General features: G+C 36.5%; 1 protein-coding gene across 4 annotated transcripts; it reads left to right on the forward strand.

The window, feature by feature from the left end:
- The first annotated feature begins 534 nt into the window (after positions 1-534).
- On the forward strand, positions 535-18,672 carry LOC106068974 (uncharacterized). 4 transcript variants are annotated; one of them, XM_056012384.1, is made up of 7 exons: positions 535-679; positions 2,784-2,926; positions 7,227-7,930; positions 8,811-9,044; positions 9,833-9,925; positions 11,047-11,132; positions 16,095-18,672. In XM_056012384.1, exons 2-7 carry the CDS (start codon positions 2,808-2,810, stop codon positions 16,326-16,328), a joined length of 1,470 nt encoding a protein of 489 aa, XP_055868359.1. In that variant the 5' UTR covers positions 535-679; positions 2,784-2,807; the 3' UTR covers positions 16,329-18,672. The 4 variants fall into 4 exon arrangements, with proteins under 4 accessions (XP_055868359.1, XP_055868360.1, XP_055868361.1 ...); XM_056012385.1 differs by having other exon boundaries at positions 8,814-9,044; XM_056012386.1 differs by having other exon boundaries at positions 540-679; positions 2,830-2,926.
- Positions 18,673-20,338: the final 1,666 nt, after the last annotated feature.

Consider the following 20,338-nt stretch of genomic DNA (forward strand, 5'->3'; position numbering starts at 1 on the left):
ATTAGCTGCATCACAATGAGAAGTGGGGAACTGCGGTGTGGGCGATGTCGTTCCTACCATGTTATATAGAGCTTTTACAAACTTCGATTTACTGACATGGTTCTAAAGTGTTAAAAGTCTTATTTGTCTCGTTTTTTTTCATCCTCATTTTTAAGGGTTTGTTCTCATTTATAACTTTCTTTGGGGATGTATTGTCTGGTAGCTCTTTCAGCTAGCACTAATCTAGATGACAAGGGTACATATTTATTAACCAATGGCTAGGTGCTATAAATGGATGCGTTCCTGTAATTTAGATTTGTTTCGCTTTTGAACTATAATACTGAGAAACTTTTTTAAAAATTCTAAATCATTTCTCCTAAAGCGTCGCTATTTTAGCGACCGATATTCAATTCAGCAGACGACAAAGTGCCAGTATACAAATAGTGACTTCCCTTTGCTTACATAACAAATCTATTTTTAGCTTTCGACGCCATAGCGGAATCGATTCCAGAATAAAGCTGAGGTAATTGTCGCGTCAGCACATAAGATGAAATGATAACTCGTGAACCACCAAAGTAATCGATTACAACAGCATTAACTATTTTACTAATATTGTAAACGTTTTTGTTTTCTAGGATATTTTGTGAAATGCAGCAATGATACATACAACTTAAGAGTGGTCAGATCTACGAGAATAAACGTAAGTTTCGATATGGCTGATACTGTACTAATACTTAGCCTAGATGATACATAGACAAAGCCATTTTAAAAGTAGGCTTATATATAATTTTGTAGTGTCATTCTTGCACTATACACAAGGAAAGCGTTTAAGTAGCCTTAGTCGCCTGCGCTTCATCATGGACATACGATGCCAAGACCGCACTACAAACAGCGATGTTCTTGCGAACGCCGGTATGGACAGTATAGAAGGACTTTTTATGGCCCGACGCTGGGCAGGGCACGTATCCCGTAAGGGGGACGAACGTATGCCAAAAGCAGTCTTTTTTTTTTTTTTTTGGCTGAGCTAAAAGGTGGTCGACGTTACAGAGGTGCCCCACTGAAACGCTTTAAAGACCAGATTAGGCGCCAACTTGCTTTAACTGACATAGTCTAGAAGAGAGCACATAGTTGCATGCGACTTCAGAACGAGACAGCTGGAGGTCACTTACAAAAGCCGCGGGATACACATTTGAGACCAAAAGAAAACCCGCTGCCGAGGACAAACGCAGACCGCGAAAAGAAAATCTTAATCGACCACCGGCGGACAATTATTGTGCTCGTTTTCAAGGGCTTGTCCTCTTTTATAACTTTGAGGAATGCAGTATTTCCCGTGACAACGCAGCCCCGGCTGTGACCTACATATTGGGCCACATCCAGGGCAAGCATAACCATTGTCCTCAGGTGGTCGATTAAGATTTTCTTCATTAACTTCGGACTCCAAGACAAGTCTTATCTATGTATGTATGTATGTATGCATGTATGCATTTATTTATGTATGTATGCATGTATGTATGTATGTATTATTATTAAATCTAAAAAAAACAACAAAGAAATGATAATCGATTTTCGTAGGGACAAGAAGGAAAATGATATTGTTTCTGTAGCTGGAGAGACTATTGAAATTGTGCAAACCTTTAAATACCTTGGTACTATCCTAGACAATAAACAAAATTTTACGGCAAATACTGATTATATCAGCAAAAAAAGACAGCAAAGATTACGATTACTAAGAAAACTGTCCTCGTTTAATGTTAGCGAAAAGGCCTTGGCTATGTTTTATAACGCTCACATCTGCAATATTTTAAGTTTCAATATCACTGCCTGGTATGGCAATCTGAGCATTAAAAATAAAAATAAACTTTATAGAATCCTAAATGCTGCTGGTAAAATCATTGGCAAAAAAACAAACCCCATTTGGGCAGTTGTTCGAGACAAACATCTATAAAAAAGCTAACAAGATCTTCCAAATAAAGAATCACCCTTTGTGTCAGGATTTTGTGATTTTACCATCACAAAAGAGATACAAGACACCGATGGCAAAGACAAACAGACACAAACACTCTTTTGTTCCCCTGGCAATCAAATCATTAAATAAGAACAATCTGGTATGAACTTTGTCACATGTAAATTATGAGTGAGTCTGGTGTGAATGTACACTTTGGTTTCTTATAGTTATAATGTTGTTTTTTTTGTTTGGTGTAATGCACAAATTGTAAGGCAAATTTCCATACGGAATAACCCATACGGACAATAAAGATTATTATTATTATTATTATTATTATTATTATTATGTATGTCTCACATAGAAATCCAATCTATAAAAACTTGGCATTAATATTTCTTATATCATGGCGGAGACCGTACTGTATGTTTAATGTCCTTACCATTACCAGAGGGCCCTAAAAATAGACAAAAAGTACCCAATTGTACTTCTATTTAAAAAAAACTACACTTTTTAACAAATCGGGTAAACCCGTTTTCACAGTATTTTATATTTGATATAAATACATCGCCTGAACGGGTAAACCCATTTTCACACTACTTTTATTTTCGTGGCAAAAAAATGTAAAGAGAACATTCACCCTGTTTAACATAGATCTAATTTTAAACCAGTAGATCAGTAATACCAAAACTAAGGCCCGCATGCCGCGGGTCATATCAGGCTAGTATTTGTATATATATATATATATATACATTTTTATTATTATCATTTTGAAATAGCAATTATCAACTGAAAAGCACTTACATGACAGAGCAGCTCATTTAAAGTTTATTGCCAGATTTTTTTGTTCCTCTCGTTACAGATTAGAAATTCTATGATATGACAGATGGCAATTTTTATTTCGCTAGAAAACTTGGAGAAATGGAAAGAAGAGAATCGGTGTTTCTTTTGCAAGAAGAAGTTTTTCTCGGAAAAAGTTACCTGCGAAAGGTGTTTGGAGTTCCAGTAAGTAGGCGCTATTAGTCGTGAAGTAGCTACAACCGCTCCCTTTCTTAGTCCGTTTTAAATTGAGAAATTCGCAGGTTCTGATAAATATACATCAATGTTTCTCAAACTGTGGGTCCTACCAAGGGCGCGCAAAGTGGGTCTTGTAAATTTATTGTTAGGAATAAAAATCTTTTTGTATTTGCATTGTGGTTTTAATACCATATTTGAACATTGATAAATTTGTTTATTAAATCGAATTATTCAGACGTTTTGAACTGATTTTAGTCTGCGGCAAGATCGATTGATAAGGCGCTGTTAACGAAGACGCCGCAACAGGTTCCCAGAGATGCGGGTCAGAGTCTAACCCTGCGCCATAACGATTTCATTTCTTTCGAATGACGGACCATCGTTCTCTTTTGCGTTACAAAACGAGTTGCGAAAATGTTACGTATTGTTCAGCGGCGTAGCTAGCCATGTGCGAGTGGTGCGGCCGCACAGGGCATCAATTGGTGAGAGGGGGGGATCAAACTAAGGGTACATTTTCTCAATAAAATCAACGCACTGTGCATATATGAACAAAGACAAGCTACTTAATTTGAACTGTTTACTAGAATTTAATTTACTTTGCTAGTGTATGTGTCCCACTGTTTTTTATCTCCTATGTTCTTTCTTAAATTAAACGTAACCTGGTTTGAATTCGAGTTGACTAAATTTGTTTAAATCTCTGAAGGCAACGCACTTTTACACGCGTACTTTTTTCTGGGGCACATTTTGTTACTCCATTTTTCGGTATGCTGGTTTCATCTAGATCTAGAGCTTATACATAAATGCCCTAGACCAGTGATGCCCAACCATTTTCGGCCGGCGGACCAGTTTAATTTCCGACACTCGTGTCGCGGGCGTAAATCAAACTAGAAAATGTTTACACCAGACAAATACATACACACAAATCATCGAATAGATATAAAAAAAAGAAATAGAGAATAAACCATTTTAAATAGTTTTATTAGCAACCCGTAGCACTATTTGGCCTACGTACACACGTATGGCTATTATGTAAGATCGGTTTCATTTGTTTTATTAGTGAAACGTTTGTCTACTCAATGAAGTGCTTGTAAACATGTTTAAGCGGGCCGGATAAAACCACATCGCGGGCCGGATCTGACCCGCGGGCCGTAGTTTAGGCATCACTGCCCTAGACACTTAAAATAGCAGAATCTGGCACTTAATGGGCATCGTGAATAAGTAGAAGAAAATGACAAAGCCAAATTCCAGGTCATTTCTAGGAGTTTGTCAAAATACTATCCAAGTTCAATCCACTCCTGAGAGAACATGTGCCCCAAACCAAGCTTAGTTCCAGACCAAATATTCACATGTCTCCACAAACAGAAAAGGAACCTATTGTAATATTGGGTGATAATGAGACAAATATTTTTCGATTATTTTTTTGACAGTTTCCCCTGACATCACAAAACTGGATCAATTTTTCCAAATGTTGAGGTTACGTTGTCATGGATATTGACGGGGTACAGATTCTGTAGTCTTTCATTGACATCATCTTAATTCATTATCTGTTCTAACCATTCTCTGAGTTTGGCTGGAATTCGGGCTGAAGCTGAAATCTATTCAGTAACATTTCACGGCAATGGACTGTTTACACACCTTTTTTATCGACTTCAGCACACCGCTAGAATGTCCTCAGCAAAATAACTGAAACTAGCCTTAAGCGCTTGGTTAAAACTCGCTGGAGCGCCAGTGGAGAACTCGTATAGTTATGTATTCATTTTCTAAAATTATAGAAACTCTAGGAGGCGCGGTGGCTGAGCGGTAAAGTGCTTGGCTACCGAACCGGGGTCCGGGGTTCGAATCCTGGTGAAGACTGGGATTTTTAACTTCAGGATCTTCGGGCGCCTCTGAGTCCACCCAGCTCTAATGGGTACCTAACGTTAGTTGGGGAAAAGTAAAGACACCCTCGTAATCCGTAGGCCACAGAAACAGATGACCTTTACATCATCTGATCTATAGACCACAAGGTCTGAAAGGGGAACTTTGAACTTTTTAGGCCCTATGTTCCACGAGGATGATGTAGTCTTCGTTTTCTTACATGCCTGGAGTCAGTGACCCCTGAATTAAGGAGGCGTTTTAAAATCTGAGGTAAGAAGATGTGGTAATAGCTTATCGCAGTTTTTTAAGAGGCATTTGAACTTCTGAAACGAGGACCTGTTTAAGATCTTGAGTTTTAATATACAAGATGTTGGCTAGATGATTCAGTTCTAAATATTGTCTTAATTTTCATATTTCTAACAAGTGCCTTCACATCCTGAGGGGAGAGAATTTAGAAGATTCGTTGTCCCCGTTATTACACCACTCTAAATCTAATTCATCCTTGTTTCGCCTCTCTATTGTTCCTTTATGTTGTTATCTCCCTTTTGCCCTCTTAAGCGTAATTTCTCGATAATGGTTGTGACGTCACGCTATGTATTGACAACAGTGCCTTCTTTAATTGTTCGTTAAGTTTTCACGTTTGATCGCCCGCAGTTCACTGGCCTCTGTCAGAGGTGTAGTTTCAGTCATGTACTTCCAGTTATTCTCTAAAGTTGTCAGCTTATTTATAACAATAATACTTTACCTATTATGACTCGCTTATAAACTTTATCAGATTATGAAGGCAATCGTTAGATTCCATTAAAACAATCCATACTCGTTTTAGAGTCGTACAGAAATTTTAATAATTTATTTTCACCCCACCCCTTTTTAAAAAAAAATAGTATATTAGTCTGTAGGCCACCGAAGCATGTACAACATGAACTATGAAGGTAGAAAAATTGTTGCTAGATTCGTAGAGCAATGACATACATAACATTTAATTTGAAAAGTGAACCATTACACAAAGGCTTGTTGAAATACCATGAGGATGTTCAATAGTAGAACAACAGAAAGAAACAATAATTAAATACAATTGTAAAAGTCTGACTTTGTGTTCATTATTAAGTTATTCTTCGTTATGTTGTCTTGGGTTCGCTTCTTGATTTCTATTTTGGCTTCCTTCCAACCCTGCTCCTGCTTGTAGATCAAATGTTTTTGTTTTAGTTTATTCACAGTATTGTAGGCCAAAGAAAAAGCACATTTTATATACATTTACATATGTTTTATGTTTCTTTGTAATTTGTAGATCAGACCATTTGATTTAGTCTCTTCACAGTATTATAGGCCAAAGAAAAAGCACATTTTATATACATTTACATATGTTTTATGTTTCTTTGTAATTTGTAGATCAGACCATTTGATTTAGTCTCTTCACAGTATTATAGGCCAAAGAAAAAGCACATTTTATATACATTTACATATGTTTTATGTTTCTTTGTAATTTGTAGATCAGACCATTTGATTTAGTCTCTTCACAGTATTATAGGCCAAAGAAAAAGCACATTTTATATACATTTACATATGTTTTATGTTTCTTTGTAATGTGTACATCAAATCTTCTGTTGTTCTGTTTTAGTCTCTTCACTTTATTATATGCCTAAAAAAGCGCATTTATCTCCTTATATACATTAACATAAGTTTCTTTGTAAAAACAAAACAACAAAAAAACAACAACAAAAAAAAAAACAAAAAAAAAAAAAAAAAAAACCACTATATTCGTTAGAGTTCATTTTTAATGTTAAAAGAGACTAACTATTTTCACAATTGCATTTTATTAATTGGAAAAATAAATCCCTATATTATTGGCCATTCAGTTAAAACTCTGATTTAATTGTTCAGAATAATTTATTTTAAGTTCTTTCGCAATAATGACGTGCTCTTATTTAAAGTAGCAGGTTACACACGTAGTCAAGTCTCAATATCAAAACAAAGTATTTACAATTCATTTCAGATACTGCTCAATAGACGTAGTCGAGTCTCAATATCAAAACAAAGTATTTACAATTCATTTCAGATACTGCTCAATAGACGTAGCCGAGTCTCAATATCAAAACAAAGTATTTACAATTCAATTCAGATACTGCTCAATAGACGTAGCCGAGTCTCAATATCAAAACAAAGTATTTACAATTCATTTCAGATACTGCTCAATAGACGTAGTCGGGTCTCAATATCAAAACAAAGTATTTACAATTCATTTCAGATACTGCTCAATAGACGTAGCCGAGTCTCAATATCAAAACAAAGTATTTACAATTCATTTCAGATACTGCTCAATAGACGTAGCCGAGTCTCAATATCAAAACAAAGTATTTACAATTCATTTCAGATACTGCTCAATAGACGTAGCCGAGTCTCAATATCAAAACAAAGTATTTACAATTCATTTCAGATACTGCTCAATAGACTGTCTAGCTCTTGACAGAGATGAACACATTAGTCAATGTAACTTAATTGGCCTCAGAAAAGGGAGATGTCTATTGGACGGCAGGGTACACTTCTTACAATTTGTAACCAGCAGGGCGAAACTTTTAGACAGCGAACACAACATCAGAAGTGAACACGAAGCGTTCAGAGAAATCCAAGCGATGAAAATCTCCAGGTCAAGCACAAATCAAATACCTAGATCTACCAAGGAAAGGGAAAATAAAAACCCCGGGCACAAGAGCAGAAGTGAATACGAAGCCTTTAGAGAATTACAAGCAATGAAAACTTCCAAGTCAAGCACAGATCAAATACCTAGATCTAACAAGAAAAGGAAAAAGAACAAGAAAAGAAAGGGACATAACGCGACACCACAGAAAAACAAACCGAGTTCTTCCACTTTGAAACCAGACATACTTCATAAAAACAAACAGACGCCTCTCAATATTCTGAATGGAATGTTTGGCGGAGCGGTTCGATGCAGCAGAACTGAGCAGACGGGAGCCTCGTTTGGGAAAGGGTGGTGGAAAACCGGAAGTGAATCAGCCACAGCCTTGAAGAACTCTACCTCTCCCATAGTTTCTTGTAGCTCCACAAAGCCACCCAACAGACAAAAGTGTTCCGATTTCTATCCCGAGCTTCAAGATGACTCAAGAAGTCGAACTGATAGTGGTAACAATTTCACCTTTTCTTTTGCGCTAAAACTATATATATATATATATATATATATATATATATATATATATATATATATATATATATATATATATATATATTGATTAGCTATGTTTTTTTTTTTTAATATATGATATGTGCAAGCGACACTCGCCGACAGAGAGTTGCCCTATTGATTACCTGAATCGGCCTGGAATATCTCACAACATATATTTATATATGCCCAACATGCGATCGCAGCTGTGTATCAAGGATTGGCCTCTTTAGTCACACAAGAAGTTGCAAAGGGAAAAGATCGTCTCTCGAGACGTAAAATGCAACAGGGGGATATTTAGTGCAAAAATTGCAAGCCTATAAATAAAGCGTATAAGTTCGAGAGCACTGACTAGCCTAGGCAAACTTATTCTTACTTACAACTTTACTTCAGTTTAAGCACTACTTGTTAAGTTGCTACTTTAAAAAAAAAAGTTCCCCTTTAAGACTTGAGATCTATGGGGCAGATGATGTAAAAATCATCTGTTTCTGTGGCCCACGGTTAACGAGGGTGTCATGTGACCAGCACAACGACCAGCTGCCTTTACTTTACTCCAACAAATATTATTAAAGCTGGGTGGGCTCAGAGGCGCCCAAAGATCCCGAAATTAAAAATCCCAGTCTTCACAAAAGGCCAAGCGCTTTATCACTCAGCCACCGCGCCTCCGCTACTTAGAAGATGTTAATAGTTTTGATGGTGCAAAAAAATGTGCTTAAAGTTAACTACTCAAAATCCACCTTTTTGCACCTATCCTGGGGCGCCCATGACACTTTGCTATGACTTTCCTTTAACAACTATAAGAACGATTTCTCAATTAATTTGCTTAACTTTCTGTGAATAAAGCAGAACACTTGATGGCAAAGTCTCAACCGGAAACTGCTGCCTCTGAAATGTTGGACGATGCGAACGTCCAAAAAGGATTGGCAGACGACAATGGCCACCGGAAGTCTCTTGCGAAGTGTGGGTACTGCGGGAAGGAGAGTGAAGAGATGAAGACGTGCTCGAGGTGCAGGATGAGAAGCTACTGTGATCGAGCCTGTCAGGCGAGAGATTTCGCAGCACACAAGCAGCTATGCAGTAAGTTTTAGAGTGAGATATTGATTGTTGGCAGTTTATTTTTACTGTTTCAATAACCTTTACTTGATCGCATTGCCATTTCGTCACTCTGACTAGCTTCCCCTTCATTTACTTTTAAACTAAGTTACACATTTCTTTCGCCCCGTCAAAATCCTATCCCCCTTTTCATTCTCGTATCAAGTGGAATTTTTGCACAATTATTCATTGACAATGACACCACATCAATCAACAGAAAAAAAAAATTAACCTCTTTTACTCTGTATCTCTATCTTAACACCGCGCATTGCCATTATTACTTTCTCTCTCGCTCTCTCTCTCTCTCTCATTTTCTTTCGCTTTTCCTTGTCTCTTTCTGTCTCTCTTTCACTGCGTATCTATCTATACATGGCTGCCTGGTCGTGCTATTTGCGCGCTGAACTGTCGCTTGGATTTATCGATGGTCCCGGGTTCAAACCCTGCCCGCTCCCATCCACGTCGTCCTGCGGGATGTTTGGTTTTGGAAGTGAAATATCTTCAACTCTGAAGGAACATCCGAAACAGGTCAAACATTTTACAATAACATTTCTTTATACCCCTTTATCTCTCACGGTCCATTTCTCTCTGAATCTTTTTTTCTCTCGCTGTCTCTATATCCTTCTCTTTCGCCCTATATATATATATATATATATATATATATCTTCTTATCTATCTGTCTTTGTTACACGCCAGATAAATCTTTACACTTCCAAAGTTTGTTTCGTTACTAAAAATTCATGTTTTCAAAACTTTTATAAATGTATATGTTTCAGAAAGATCCGAAAGATTTCAGAAAGTTCTCAAAGGTCTACCTTTAGAATGCAAAGCAAAAATAAACAATTTATCGTTCAATGTTACACCAGAAAGTACGTCCAGAGTTCATTCTGTACTTGAGATTTGTACTTATGGCGGGTAACTGTAAATAGCTAGCTTATTAGTGTATACAGTGTATAGAATGAATACACGTTGGTTTGATACTTAATGCATTTTTAGAGGTTTACAATTTTTTTTTTTTTGGTGCACATTTAATTTAAGCGCTGTGAAAACAAAGTTATGAGCTCTCTTTGCCTTTCTCTCTCTCTCTCTCTCTCTCTTTCTCTCTCTCTCTCTCTCTCTCTCTCTAACACAAACAATTTTTGATTATTTAGTCACAAAGAATTTGCGATGAGATGGAACATGAGAAGAATGAAGAAGATTAGGAGAAAGGTTGAAATTGACTAAATTAACAGCATTTTTTTTTAAAGATCGCTGTTGCCAACTAAATAATAGCAAGTCCTTTTTTTTCTACAAGCAAAAAAGGTAAAGTAAATTACCCCTTGCGATCTATAGGGATGATGCTTCTGTTAACGAGAGTGTCAGATGTCCAGTTCAACGACCTACCGCCTTTACTTTGTCCTACTAATTTCATGTACCCATTGGAGCTGCGTGGACTCAAGGCACCCTAAGGATTCAAGCCCGGAGCCTCTCGGTTAGGAGGCCAGGCACTTTGCCACTCTTCCACCGCGCCTTCTACAAGCAAATAATAGTTATACAGAAATAATTAGAGTCTACACTTCAACTCTATAACAAAAAATCCAACTGTCCTGGACTAGGAACAAGGCCACAATGTTTTACTATGAGTTACATTCCATTAAAAAAAAAAAACATCTAAAAAAATATAAAACAATCCAAAAAAAGGCCAACCTTGAAGTCAACAACCTGAATTGCTCCCCTTCTCCTCTAAAATAAACAGGAGACCCAGGCTGACTCGGTCCTGACAATATAGTTATTTAATTGATTGTTTTATCAAAAAGTTTCATACTCTGTTTGGTACGATTGTACCATGTACCATCGGAATCACGGTCTTCACCAACGCTCTATGTATACTAATCTCCAATAAACATTTTCCGGGTGTACATGTAAAAAAATATTTTGATTTAAGGTTATTTAATTTTGGAAATTAATATAATCTAACATTTGTTGTTGTTTTTTTTTTTTTTGTTTCTAGATGATACCATGCTGTTGAAGAGTTCCATACTTGTAGAGATAACAGAGAGACTTTACCTGTTCTTTTTCTATGCAGTAATGGCCGTTGTAAGTTAACTGTATAGCGTCTATATACGTTAAAGTTGTTGCGACAATATGCATATGTATTGAACAAATAGCCTGCATCCCCGTCCAAAAAGTCCGCCACGCCGTCCCACCAAAGAGGGCCGTCAAAGCTGGAATGGCGACCCCTTCACTGTTCTTGAGACGGTTGCAGTATAGGAATATAGAATAATTCACCCGTATCCAACTCAGCTCTTCGGTCGCTAATTACGAGGGGGACCGTTTTCCGTTGGCTGAGCGCCATGTAAGTGTGGCAAGGCCGGTCCGGATAGCTTTATGCTGGATGTCATGGTTGAACTCTAAGACAGGGCTGGTAGCGGAGTGCTCTCATGCCATGCCTGAACACCAGAAGAAGTTCTTACCATTAGAGAGACGAGATAATGGCGCTTCGTTGCCGAGTCCCTACTGGACTTCTCTGAAGAATTCATAACGAATATTCACATTTGACTAGAGTAACACCTTTAGTAAAATCAGTAAATTTAGAAAGTCTTCAGGACAGAAAACTCAAAAGTAAAGGAGCAATTATACATAAAACACTGAACCATAATCTTCAAATACAAAAACACAATTTAATAAAATACCCTGAAAGACACAAAGGCACACTTCTTCTCTCATAAGCTAGGACAAATTTGTACAAATACTCCTTCTTCCCTAGTGCTATTAGAGCATGGAATGGGTTGCCTGAGCTAGTCAGGAAAACCAGTGACTTGGCAGAATTTAAGTCACTGGTTAACATGCATGACTGAATGCATGACGCGTAGGACGTAATCATCTTCTTTTTTGAAGTAACGTCTGTATTATATAAGATAAGATAATCTTCTTTTTTGAAGTAACGTCTGTATTATATAAGATAAGATAAGGAAAATAATAACACGTTATATACTTTGAACTGTCGCCACGAGAAATATGTTTCTTTTGTTTGTGAAATGTTTCAGATGTTTTGGATGTTCCTTCAAAGTTGAAGATAATATACTCCCTAGTCCAAACCTCCCGCAGGTCGACCGGGGGAAGGCAGCGGGCAGGGTAGGAACGAGGTTCCATCGAGTCGACCGAACGACAGCCTAGCGCACATACCTCACGACCAGGCAGCAATCCAATAGTCCTAGGCTCAAATCCTATTCGCCTTTATCCCAGAACATTTTCTGTCTGTCTGGTAAAACATTTATGCACATAATTTCTCCCAAACCCATTCTCTTATCAAGTTGAAACTTTACACAATTAGTCATTGGCATAGACAAGACATGAAGCAATAAAAAAAATCAATTAATTACTTACACCAACAAGGGAAATCACCCTTCATTATTCACAAATATGCTAACTATGTAGGGTTTGGTTTCCTTAGATAATTGCTCACTTTATTTCTCCCACACCCATTTCTCGGATAAAGTGGAAACATTTTTAAAAAATTATTTTTCCTAACGAAACGTGAACCATTTTTTTTAAATTAATCAACTAATTATTTTTAATTAATAGCTTTATTTGATATCTAATAAGGGAACTAACTTCTAAATTATTGAGAAATATAGTTGTGAGTGCGGAGTTCTTCCCTTGTTTTTTTTTTTTTTTTTCAAGTTTTAAAAAAATATTTTGTTTGCTTATAATACACAGTTGCCATTTTTTCTTTAAATTCCTTTTGATGTTAGAAGACAAGGCAATAAAAACTTTCCATTTATCTTTTTGAGAAATCATAGAGTTGATATTGTTTACTTTTTTTTTGTCATGGTCTCTCAACCAGTCATGTAAAATTTTGTTCAGAAATTGTTCATAGCTCATGTTTTTATTTAAGAAGACTAATGACCCACTTTCAGATCTTACGATCTATAGGGCAGGCGATGTAAAGGTCATCTGTTTATGTGACCCCCTGTTAACGAGGGTGTCATGTGGCCTGAACAACGACCAACCTCCTTTTCTTTCCCTAATGTCAGGTACCCATTAGCGCTGGGTGGACTTTGAGGCGCCCAAGGATCCCGGAATTTAGAATCCCAGATTCAAACCCAAGTGCCTCCATATATATATACCCACTCTAGGCACGCGAAATTCCTCATATATTCAAATTGTACTAACATATCACACGAAACAAAATATTTGAACTACGTTGAATGGCTCTATCAACAGAAGCTCATTATGTAACATCAAGTGAAATTTCAGTAGAACAATTAGCCTTAAAATTGTACTTGTATATGAAGATCTGTTTATAGTTATTAAATATAGTTTTTAAATTTGTGCATCTTTGGCTCGTTTCAATACACAATCTTTAACGTAAAAATTACAAGATACGTCTATGGACTTTTTGTGCTATCAATGATTAGACGTTTAGATAAAAAAATAAATATAACTTTGTATGCCACACTTTATCTTTATATCTTATCTTATAAGTTATAAGACGTTGGTTCTTTACACAAGATTATTTAAGATTGTGTCTATCTTGCTGTGTGTGCTGATTAGAGACCTAGACCATTCGTCATTAGAAGGCCTCAATACTGATCTGCAACGTCACAACCTGGGGGGCAGTTTAGACCAATAGCTCGTTGCAACGTCACATGTTCTGACGTTGAAAGTCAGTGTTTAGACTCAGCTAAGTCATTGGTTTTCCTGGCTGATTCAGGCTACCCATTCCATGCGCTAATGGCGCTAGAGAAGAATTACTTTTCTGACTAGGTCCGAGCATATGGAATAGTACATGTTTCTTTATCTTTGTGTCTTAGTTAGTATTTTATTAGGTTGCGTGTTAGTATTTGTAAATACTTGACCTTCACCTTAACTTATCACCTAGTCTGTGGAACGTTGGTGCACCACACAGGATCTGTTGACTCTATTTCTCCATTCCTCTCTGTCGTTTTCCTTGGATAGAATTTCTCCCAACGAAAGGCCTCTCCATTCTTTTATGTTGTCTTCCCCATCGCGTTCTCTGTCTGCCTCTCCTTCTTTTTCCTGGTTCTGTTCCCTGAAGGAAGGTCTTTGCGAGCCATGAGGACCTTGCGATGTGGCCATAGAGTTTACTTTTTTTTTTTTTTAAACATGGTTAGAAGGTCATTGTGAAGTCCAATTGCTGTTTTAACCCCGTTTCTAAACTCTTTATTTGCGATGCGGTTTTTGTAAGCAAATACTTAACATAAATAATATATTGGTCAAAATATGAGAATGCCTTAAATTGTATCTATGAAGCGTCTGAACTTTATATTAATTCCTACAAAAAGTGTATACTAACGCAAAATAATAATCACAAGAAGAGAATATCAGTATATGTATCGCAAGAGTTATGCTCCCATGTCTATACTGTTATGGTACGATTAAGGAATTAATTATGTGTTTCGGGAATAGGGAAAGTTTTGGACTTAGAGACAATGACGTGACTAGTAAAAACAAGACCAGGTTTTAGGCAGAGCGAAATATCAGCCGATGTAAACAAACTGCCTCCAGGACGCCTTAGAGATAAGAAGCCTTGTATGAACGTAGAGAGTTAGCTGACATTCGATGGTTCCCTTCATTGCTATTAAACTTCTTGTTCAGTGTCGGCGTCGACTAATTTATATTGATTGTTCGGCCTTTCGCCGGTGTTAGTGGATTTCGTTGAGAGTTACCTCCGTTTGGTTTCTCTGCTTTAGACCGAGACCCTTCGTTTTAGTAGGCCTCAACACTGACCAGCAGCGTCACAACCTGTGGGTAGTTTGGACCAATGGCTCGTTGCTACGTTCTCCTGTGTTGTAGACGAACGAAGTTATTGGGATTCTTTCGGAATCTGAAAGACACAAAGTTAAAGGCACATTCCTCTTCCCATATGCTAGGACAAATTTGTACAAATGCTCCTTCTTCCCTAGTGTTATTAGAGCATGGAATGGGTTGCCTGAGCTAGCCAGGAAAACCAGTGACTTGGCAGAATTTAAGTCATTGGTTAATATGCATGACTAAATGCATGACGCGTAGGACGTAATCATCTCCATTTTTGAAGTAACGTCTGTATTATATAAGAAGAAGAAGGATCTGTCCTTATTTCCTATGGAAAGCCTCAACACTGACCAGCAAAGTCTCAAACTGTGGGTAGTTTAGTCCAATAGCTCGTTGCTACGTTGTCCTGTGTTGTAGACGAACGAAGTTATTGGATTTTTTCGGAAGGATCTGTCCTTATTTCCCATGGAAGCCCAGGTAGGTTCGAAGAAATATAAAAGTTTTTGTTGGTGCGATTGAACTCCTGAAACTGTTGTTGTGTACCACAAAGCGGGCTAATCAACACAAAAGACTGTTCGTGTACATCACTCAGTCCTAAGTCCCGCGCCATTGTATACAGGCTGAACTCTATTACTATGACCGCTCTTCTAAATCACTAGTAGAGAAACCTCCACAAGTTGACAGACCGGTACCTGTTTTAAGAAAATTTTTTTTTTTTTTTTTTGGATAATACTGGTTTTATTATTTTCTTTTACATTCTAATGGTCAACAAGTTGCAGTTCATTAACAAGTCTCAAATCAATCAATCATGTCTTCATAACCTCTTTTCAAACTCACAAACACAATCTCTTTCACAGACATAATGATAATTATCCTCCTGTTTTTTTTAACTATAAGATCATTATCCTTTTGTTTTCAACTTTCTGATTTGATGATCATGTTAAAATTATTCATAATCAGAAGGCTTCACAAAATATTTAAGATGTTATTATTTAGTCAACTCAACAACTAGCCATTATAAAACCAAAACGTGGTTTTACCATTTGTTTTATATCTACATCTGTTTATTATTATGTAAAATAGTTTTTTAGCTTGTGCATAACTTTTATATTATTACTATTATTAAATCAACTATTAAATTTGAATATAAGGACAATGAAGAAACCTGTGAGTCTAAAATTTGTTCTATAAATTCCCAATAGACGTCTTTTAAAAAATCCGTCTTTAGATGAAACACACACAAAAAAATAAAAGAATTTATTTTAAAAAATATTTTTACAGGATTTATCAGGAAAAAAGATTTTTTTGAACTTGAAGTTTCCTCGGAATTACAAGTGGCCTACTAGCAAAGGAAGTAATGGACCAATAGCTATGGTAACATTACACGATCTCTTGGCTCCTGGCAACTTTGTACTCGTGTATGAGCCAATTTGGACCCACTCTTTGGATGGAAGACCTGGGGTGGAGGTCCATGATCTCAGCAAAGTTTATTTTGAGATGAAGGGCCGTCTCTAGAGAGATGACCCCGTTACTAAATATTGCTATTAATAAAAACATTTCTCTACTTCGAGTCAAAATTAGTCAGTATACTAAACAAGCAAGTTTTATGAATGGACTATACTCCTTTTTCTATGACTGAATTAACAATGTAGGTGACGGTTAAGTTAATTAAGGTAAACCATAGAGGATTCTAAATTATTTTATGCATTATTTATGGAGATTAGCTAGCGTCTGAAATAAGGAACTTATTTTCTACATGGATTATCTATAGTATCGATTTTCAATATAGATTTTCAAGTGTTAGATTCAACATATCGATTTTTAATGTACATCAACTGGCATTTGATTCAAGGTATCAATTTTCAATAAAGGTTACCTAGCGTTAGATACAAGGAATCGATTTTCAATGTAGATTACCCAGAGTCAGATACAAAATATCGATTTTCAATACAGATTATAAATAGCGTCAGATACAAGGTATTGATTTTTCAATAGAGCTTAAACAGTTTCAGATATAAGGTATCGATTTTAAATATGGATCTAGTAGCGTCAGATACAAGGTATCGATTCTAAATATAGATTACTAAGCGTCAGATACAAGGTATAGATTTTCAATGTAGATTACCTGTCGTCTCATTAAAGGTATCGATTTTCAATAAAGATTACCAAGCATTAGATACAAGGAATTGATTTTCAATGTAGATTACCCATAGTCAGATACAAAGTATCTTTTTTCAATACAGATTACCCAGCATCAGTTTCAAGGTATCGATATAACCTGGCGTCTAGTACAAAGTATCAATGTACATTAATTAACGTCTAATTTCGTGGCAATTAATGTATCTATGATCATCTAGCGTCTGGCTGAAGGTTGCCAGTTAGAGTTGCAATCGAGTTAGGAGTTAAGAGCTATGTCTTCTGAAGAAAGTTTCTTTGGAATGTGTACATGTGTACATATCCTCAGTGGCGTCACTAGAGTGGGTGTCACCCGGTGCGGTCAACTCAGGGTGTCACCCCCCCCCCCCTCACCCACCTAGTGACGCCACTGCATATGCTCATTCTTCGACTTACGCTTTTTAAAAGATTTATTTTAAAAAAAAGGTTACCGACAAAAAATTGACTTTGAATGTCAATCCAAAGCTTTTTCTTCTTGTAAAGAGTTGTCCTATGAATATTGACAAGTGAATAAGCTAAAAAGATTCCACAAATAAAAAAAATCACCCTTTGGGTCAGGATTTTGTGATTCTACCATCACAAAAGAGATACAAGACACAGATGGCAAAGACAAACAAACACCAACACTCTTTTGTTCCCCTGGCAATCAAATCATTAAATAGAAACAATCTGATATAAACTTTGTCACATGTAAATTATGAGTGAGTCTGGTGTGAATGTACACTTTGATTTCTTATAGTTATAATGTTTTTTGTTTGGTGTAATGCACAAATTGTAAGACAAATTTTCTCACGGAAAATAAAGATTATTATTATTATTATTATTATTATTATTATAATTATTGGTCCATTGATTTATGCTCGGTCTGCTGTAGGCAACTGTTAAATGTCTTCAGGCTACATTTCATCATCATCACACCTTTGTGTTCCTCATAGAACATAGGGCCTCGACAAAAACACGCCACTCTCCACGGTCTCTTGCTAGCTTTTTGATGGTGTCCCAGCTCTTCCCGGTCTTCTCTGCTTCTTCAAGTACACTGAGTCGCCATGTTCTTTTTGGTCTTCCTCTGCGTCTTGTTCCCTGGGGGTTCCACTCTGACTCCTGTCTAGCTTTGTTGTTGGTATCTTTTCTAAGGGTGTGACCAATCCATCTCCACTTCCTCTCTAAGATCTGCACCTCTATATTTTTCTGTTCACTCATCTCCCACAGTTTGGTGTTTTCTACTTTGTCAGGCTACATTTGGTTGATAGAAAACATTTTTACGTGCCGATTGAAAAGAAAATGTCGCGAATAGTATAATAGTGAAGCTGCAGAAAGTGGCATCCCAAATTTATGATAGTGAAATACACGATAGTGAAACGTATAATAGTGAAACATACGATAGTGAGACTTTTGACGTTTGGCCGTGAAAATTATGATTGATGACCTTATGAAAGTGCGAGACTTACGATTGTCAAATGGATAGCGAACCTTATTGGCAAAAGTAGGATAGTGAGACTAAGGATTGTAAAGCTTAGGATAAGTAAGGTTATTAGTAAACGCATGATAGTGAGACATACGATTGTCAAACGGATAGTGAAGCTTATTGGCAAAAGTGGGATAGTGAGACTAACGATTGTAAAGTTTAGGATAAGTAAGGTTATTAGTAAATATAATAGTGAGACTTAAAATTGTCAAACGGATTGTGAAGCTTATTGGTAATTCTATGATAGTGAATGTTACGATCAAAATTTGACTTGAAAAAAAAACTTACTATAAGGCAGCATCTTGAATTAGTTGTTAATGTCCACGTGACATTTGTTAGGGCTTTATAATGTATTTGTGTTCCTGATACATTTTGTTATATCTGACACTCTAAATGTAATACAAGAGGGTGTGTTGTTTTGATCGAATTGTACAATATTGAATGATATTAAAGCTATGGAATAAAATTTATTTTAATAACTTTTTTACGATGTTCATGTTTTCAGAGAAAATAAAATGTTATTTATCTATCTGTCTGTCTGTCGGTCTGTTTGTCTGTATATAATTATATATATATATATAATTTCATATATAATATATACAGAGACAGAGCAATAGACAGGGAGAGGGAGACAGAGAGAGACAGACAGCAAGAAAGAGAGACAGACAGATAGAGAGACAGACAGAGAGACAGATATATAGAGAGACAGAGTGGGAGAGAGACAGATAGAGATAAACAGTAAGAGAGACAGACAGACTTAGAGATTAATTAATTTATTTTGAGGTCACACACATTTAATATTAAGCCCTCAGAAGTGTCTTTTTTTTTTTCGTACTCCCAGGTTGCGCGGTTGCTGAGTGGGTTAGCGCTTCGCTCCCGATTTCTGGGTTCGAATCTCGGTGAAGACTGGGATTTTAAATTTCGGGATGTTTAGGGGGCCCCATGAGTCCTCCCAACTGCAAAGGGTACCTGAATTTAGTTGGGGAAAGTCAAGGCGGTTGATCGTTGTGCTGGCCACATGACACCCTGCTTGTTAACCGTTGGCCAAAAAAAAAAGATGGCCTTAGCATCATCTGCTCTATAGATCGCAAGGTCTGAAAGGGAAAGTTTACTTTTACTACCCCCCCCCCCCACGCCTTTTTTTTTAGATCCTATGAACCATGAGCTGATGATGTAAACTAAAGCAAATCTGTTTTTATGGCCGTCAGTTGACGAGGGTGTACAGTGGCTAACACAACAACCATCCAATATAACTTTCTAAAGCTAGTATAAGTTATGTTGGGTCTACTTGGGGTTGTCCTTAAAATTACAAATTTAAAAGAAGCAAAATATTTTTAAATATCATTTTTTGTAAGCAAATTTTATCTAAAGGAAAGTATTACGCACTTACAATAACATCTCTCAATAATAAAGACATTATTTCACTTATTCGGTATCAAACAAGATAATTAATTACAGATAATTAATTGACTATTTATTTATTTTTTATTTATTCATACTTTGTTAGGTACAATAAACAATTGTTGAAGGTTTGAAAGTTTCAACTTGCACCGAGAATGGATGTAGGAAAAATGACGTGCTTCTAACGCAGGGGTGGGCAACCTTTTTTCATCGAGGGCCGCATTTAAAAAAAAAATTGGGGATGGGGTGCCGCACATAAACATATGTAAACCTGTGTACTTACAACTTAGAAAAAAAAAACGATAACTAACTGTGTATACTATCTTTTAATTCACATATGTACTGTCCAAGGGGACATAACCCTACATATTTAGCCGTATCTGTGAATACTGAAAAATTTTATTTCCCTTGTTGGTATCAAACAAAATAATTAATTACTAGTAATCAATAGACTAATTAACAAAAATGTTTTTATAATGATTTA

The sequence above is a fragment of the Biomphalaria glabrata genome, chromosome 15, assembly GCF_947242115.1.
Source record: "Biomphalaria glabrata chromosome 15, xgBioGlab47.1, whole genome shotgun sequence".
In the NCBI taxonomy this organism is placed as follows: domain Eukaryota; kingdom Metazoa; phylum Mollusca; class Gastropoda; family Planorbidae; genus Biomphalaria; species Biomphalaria glabrata.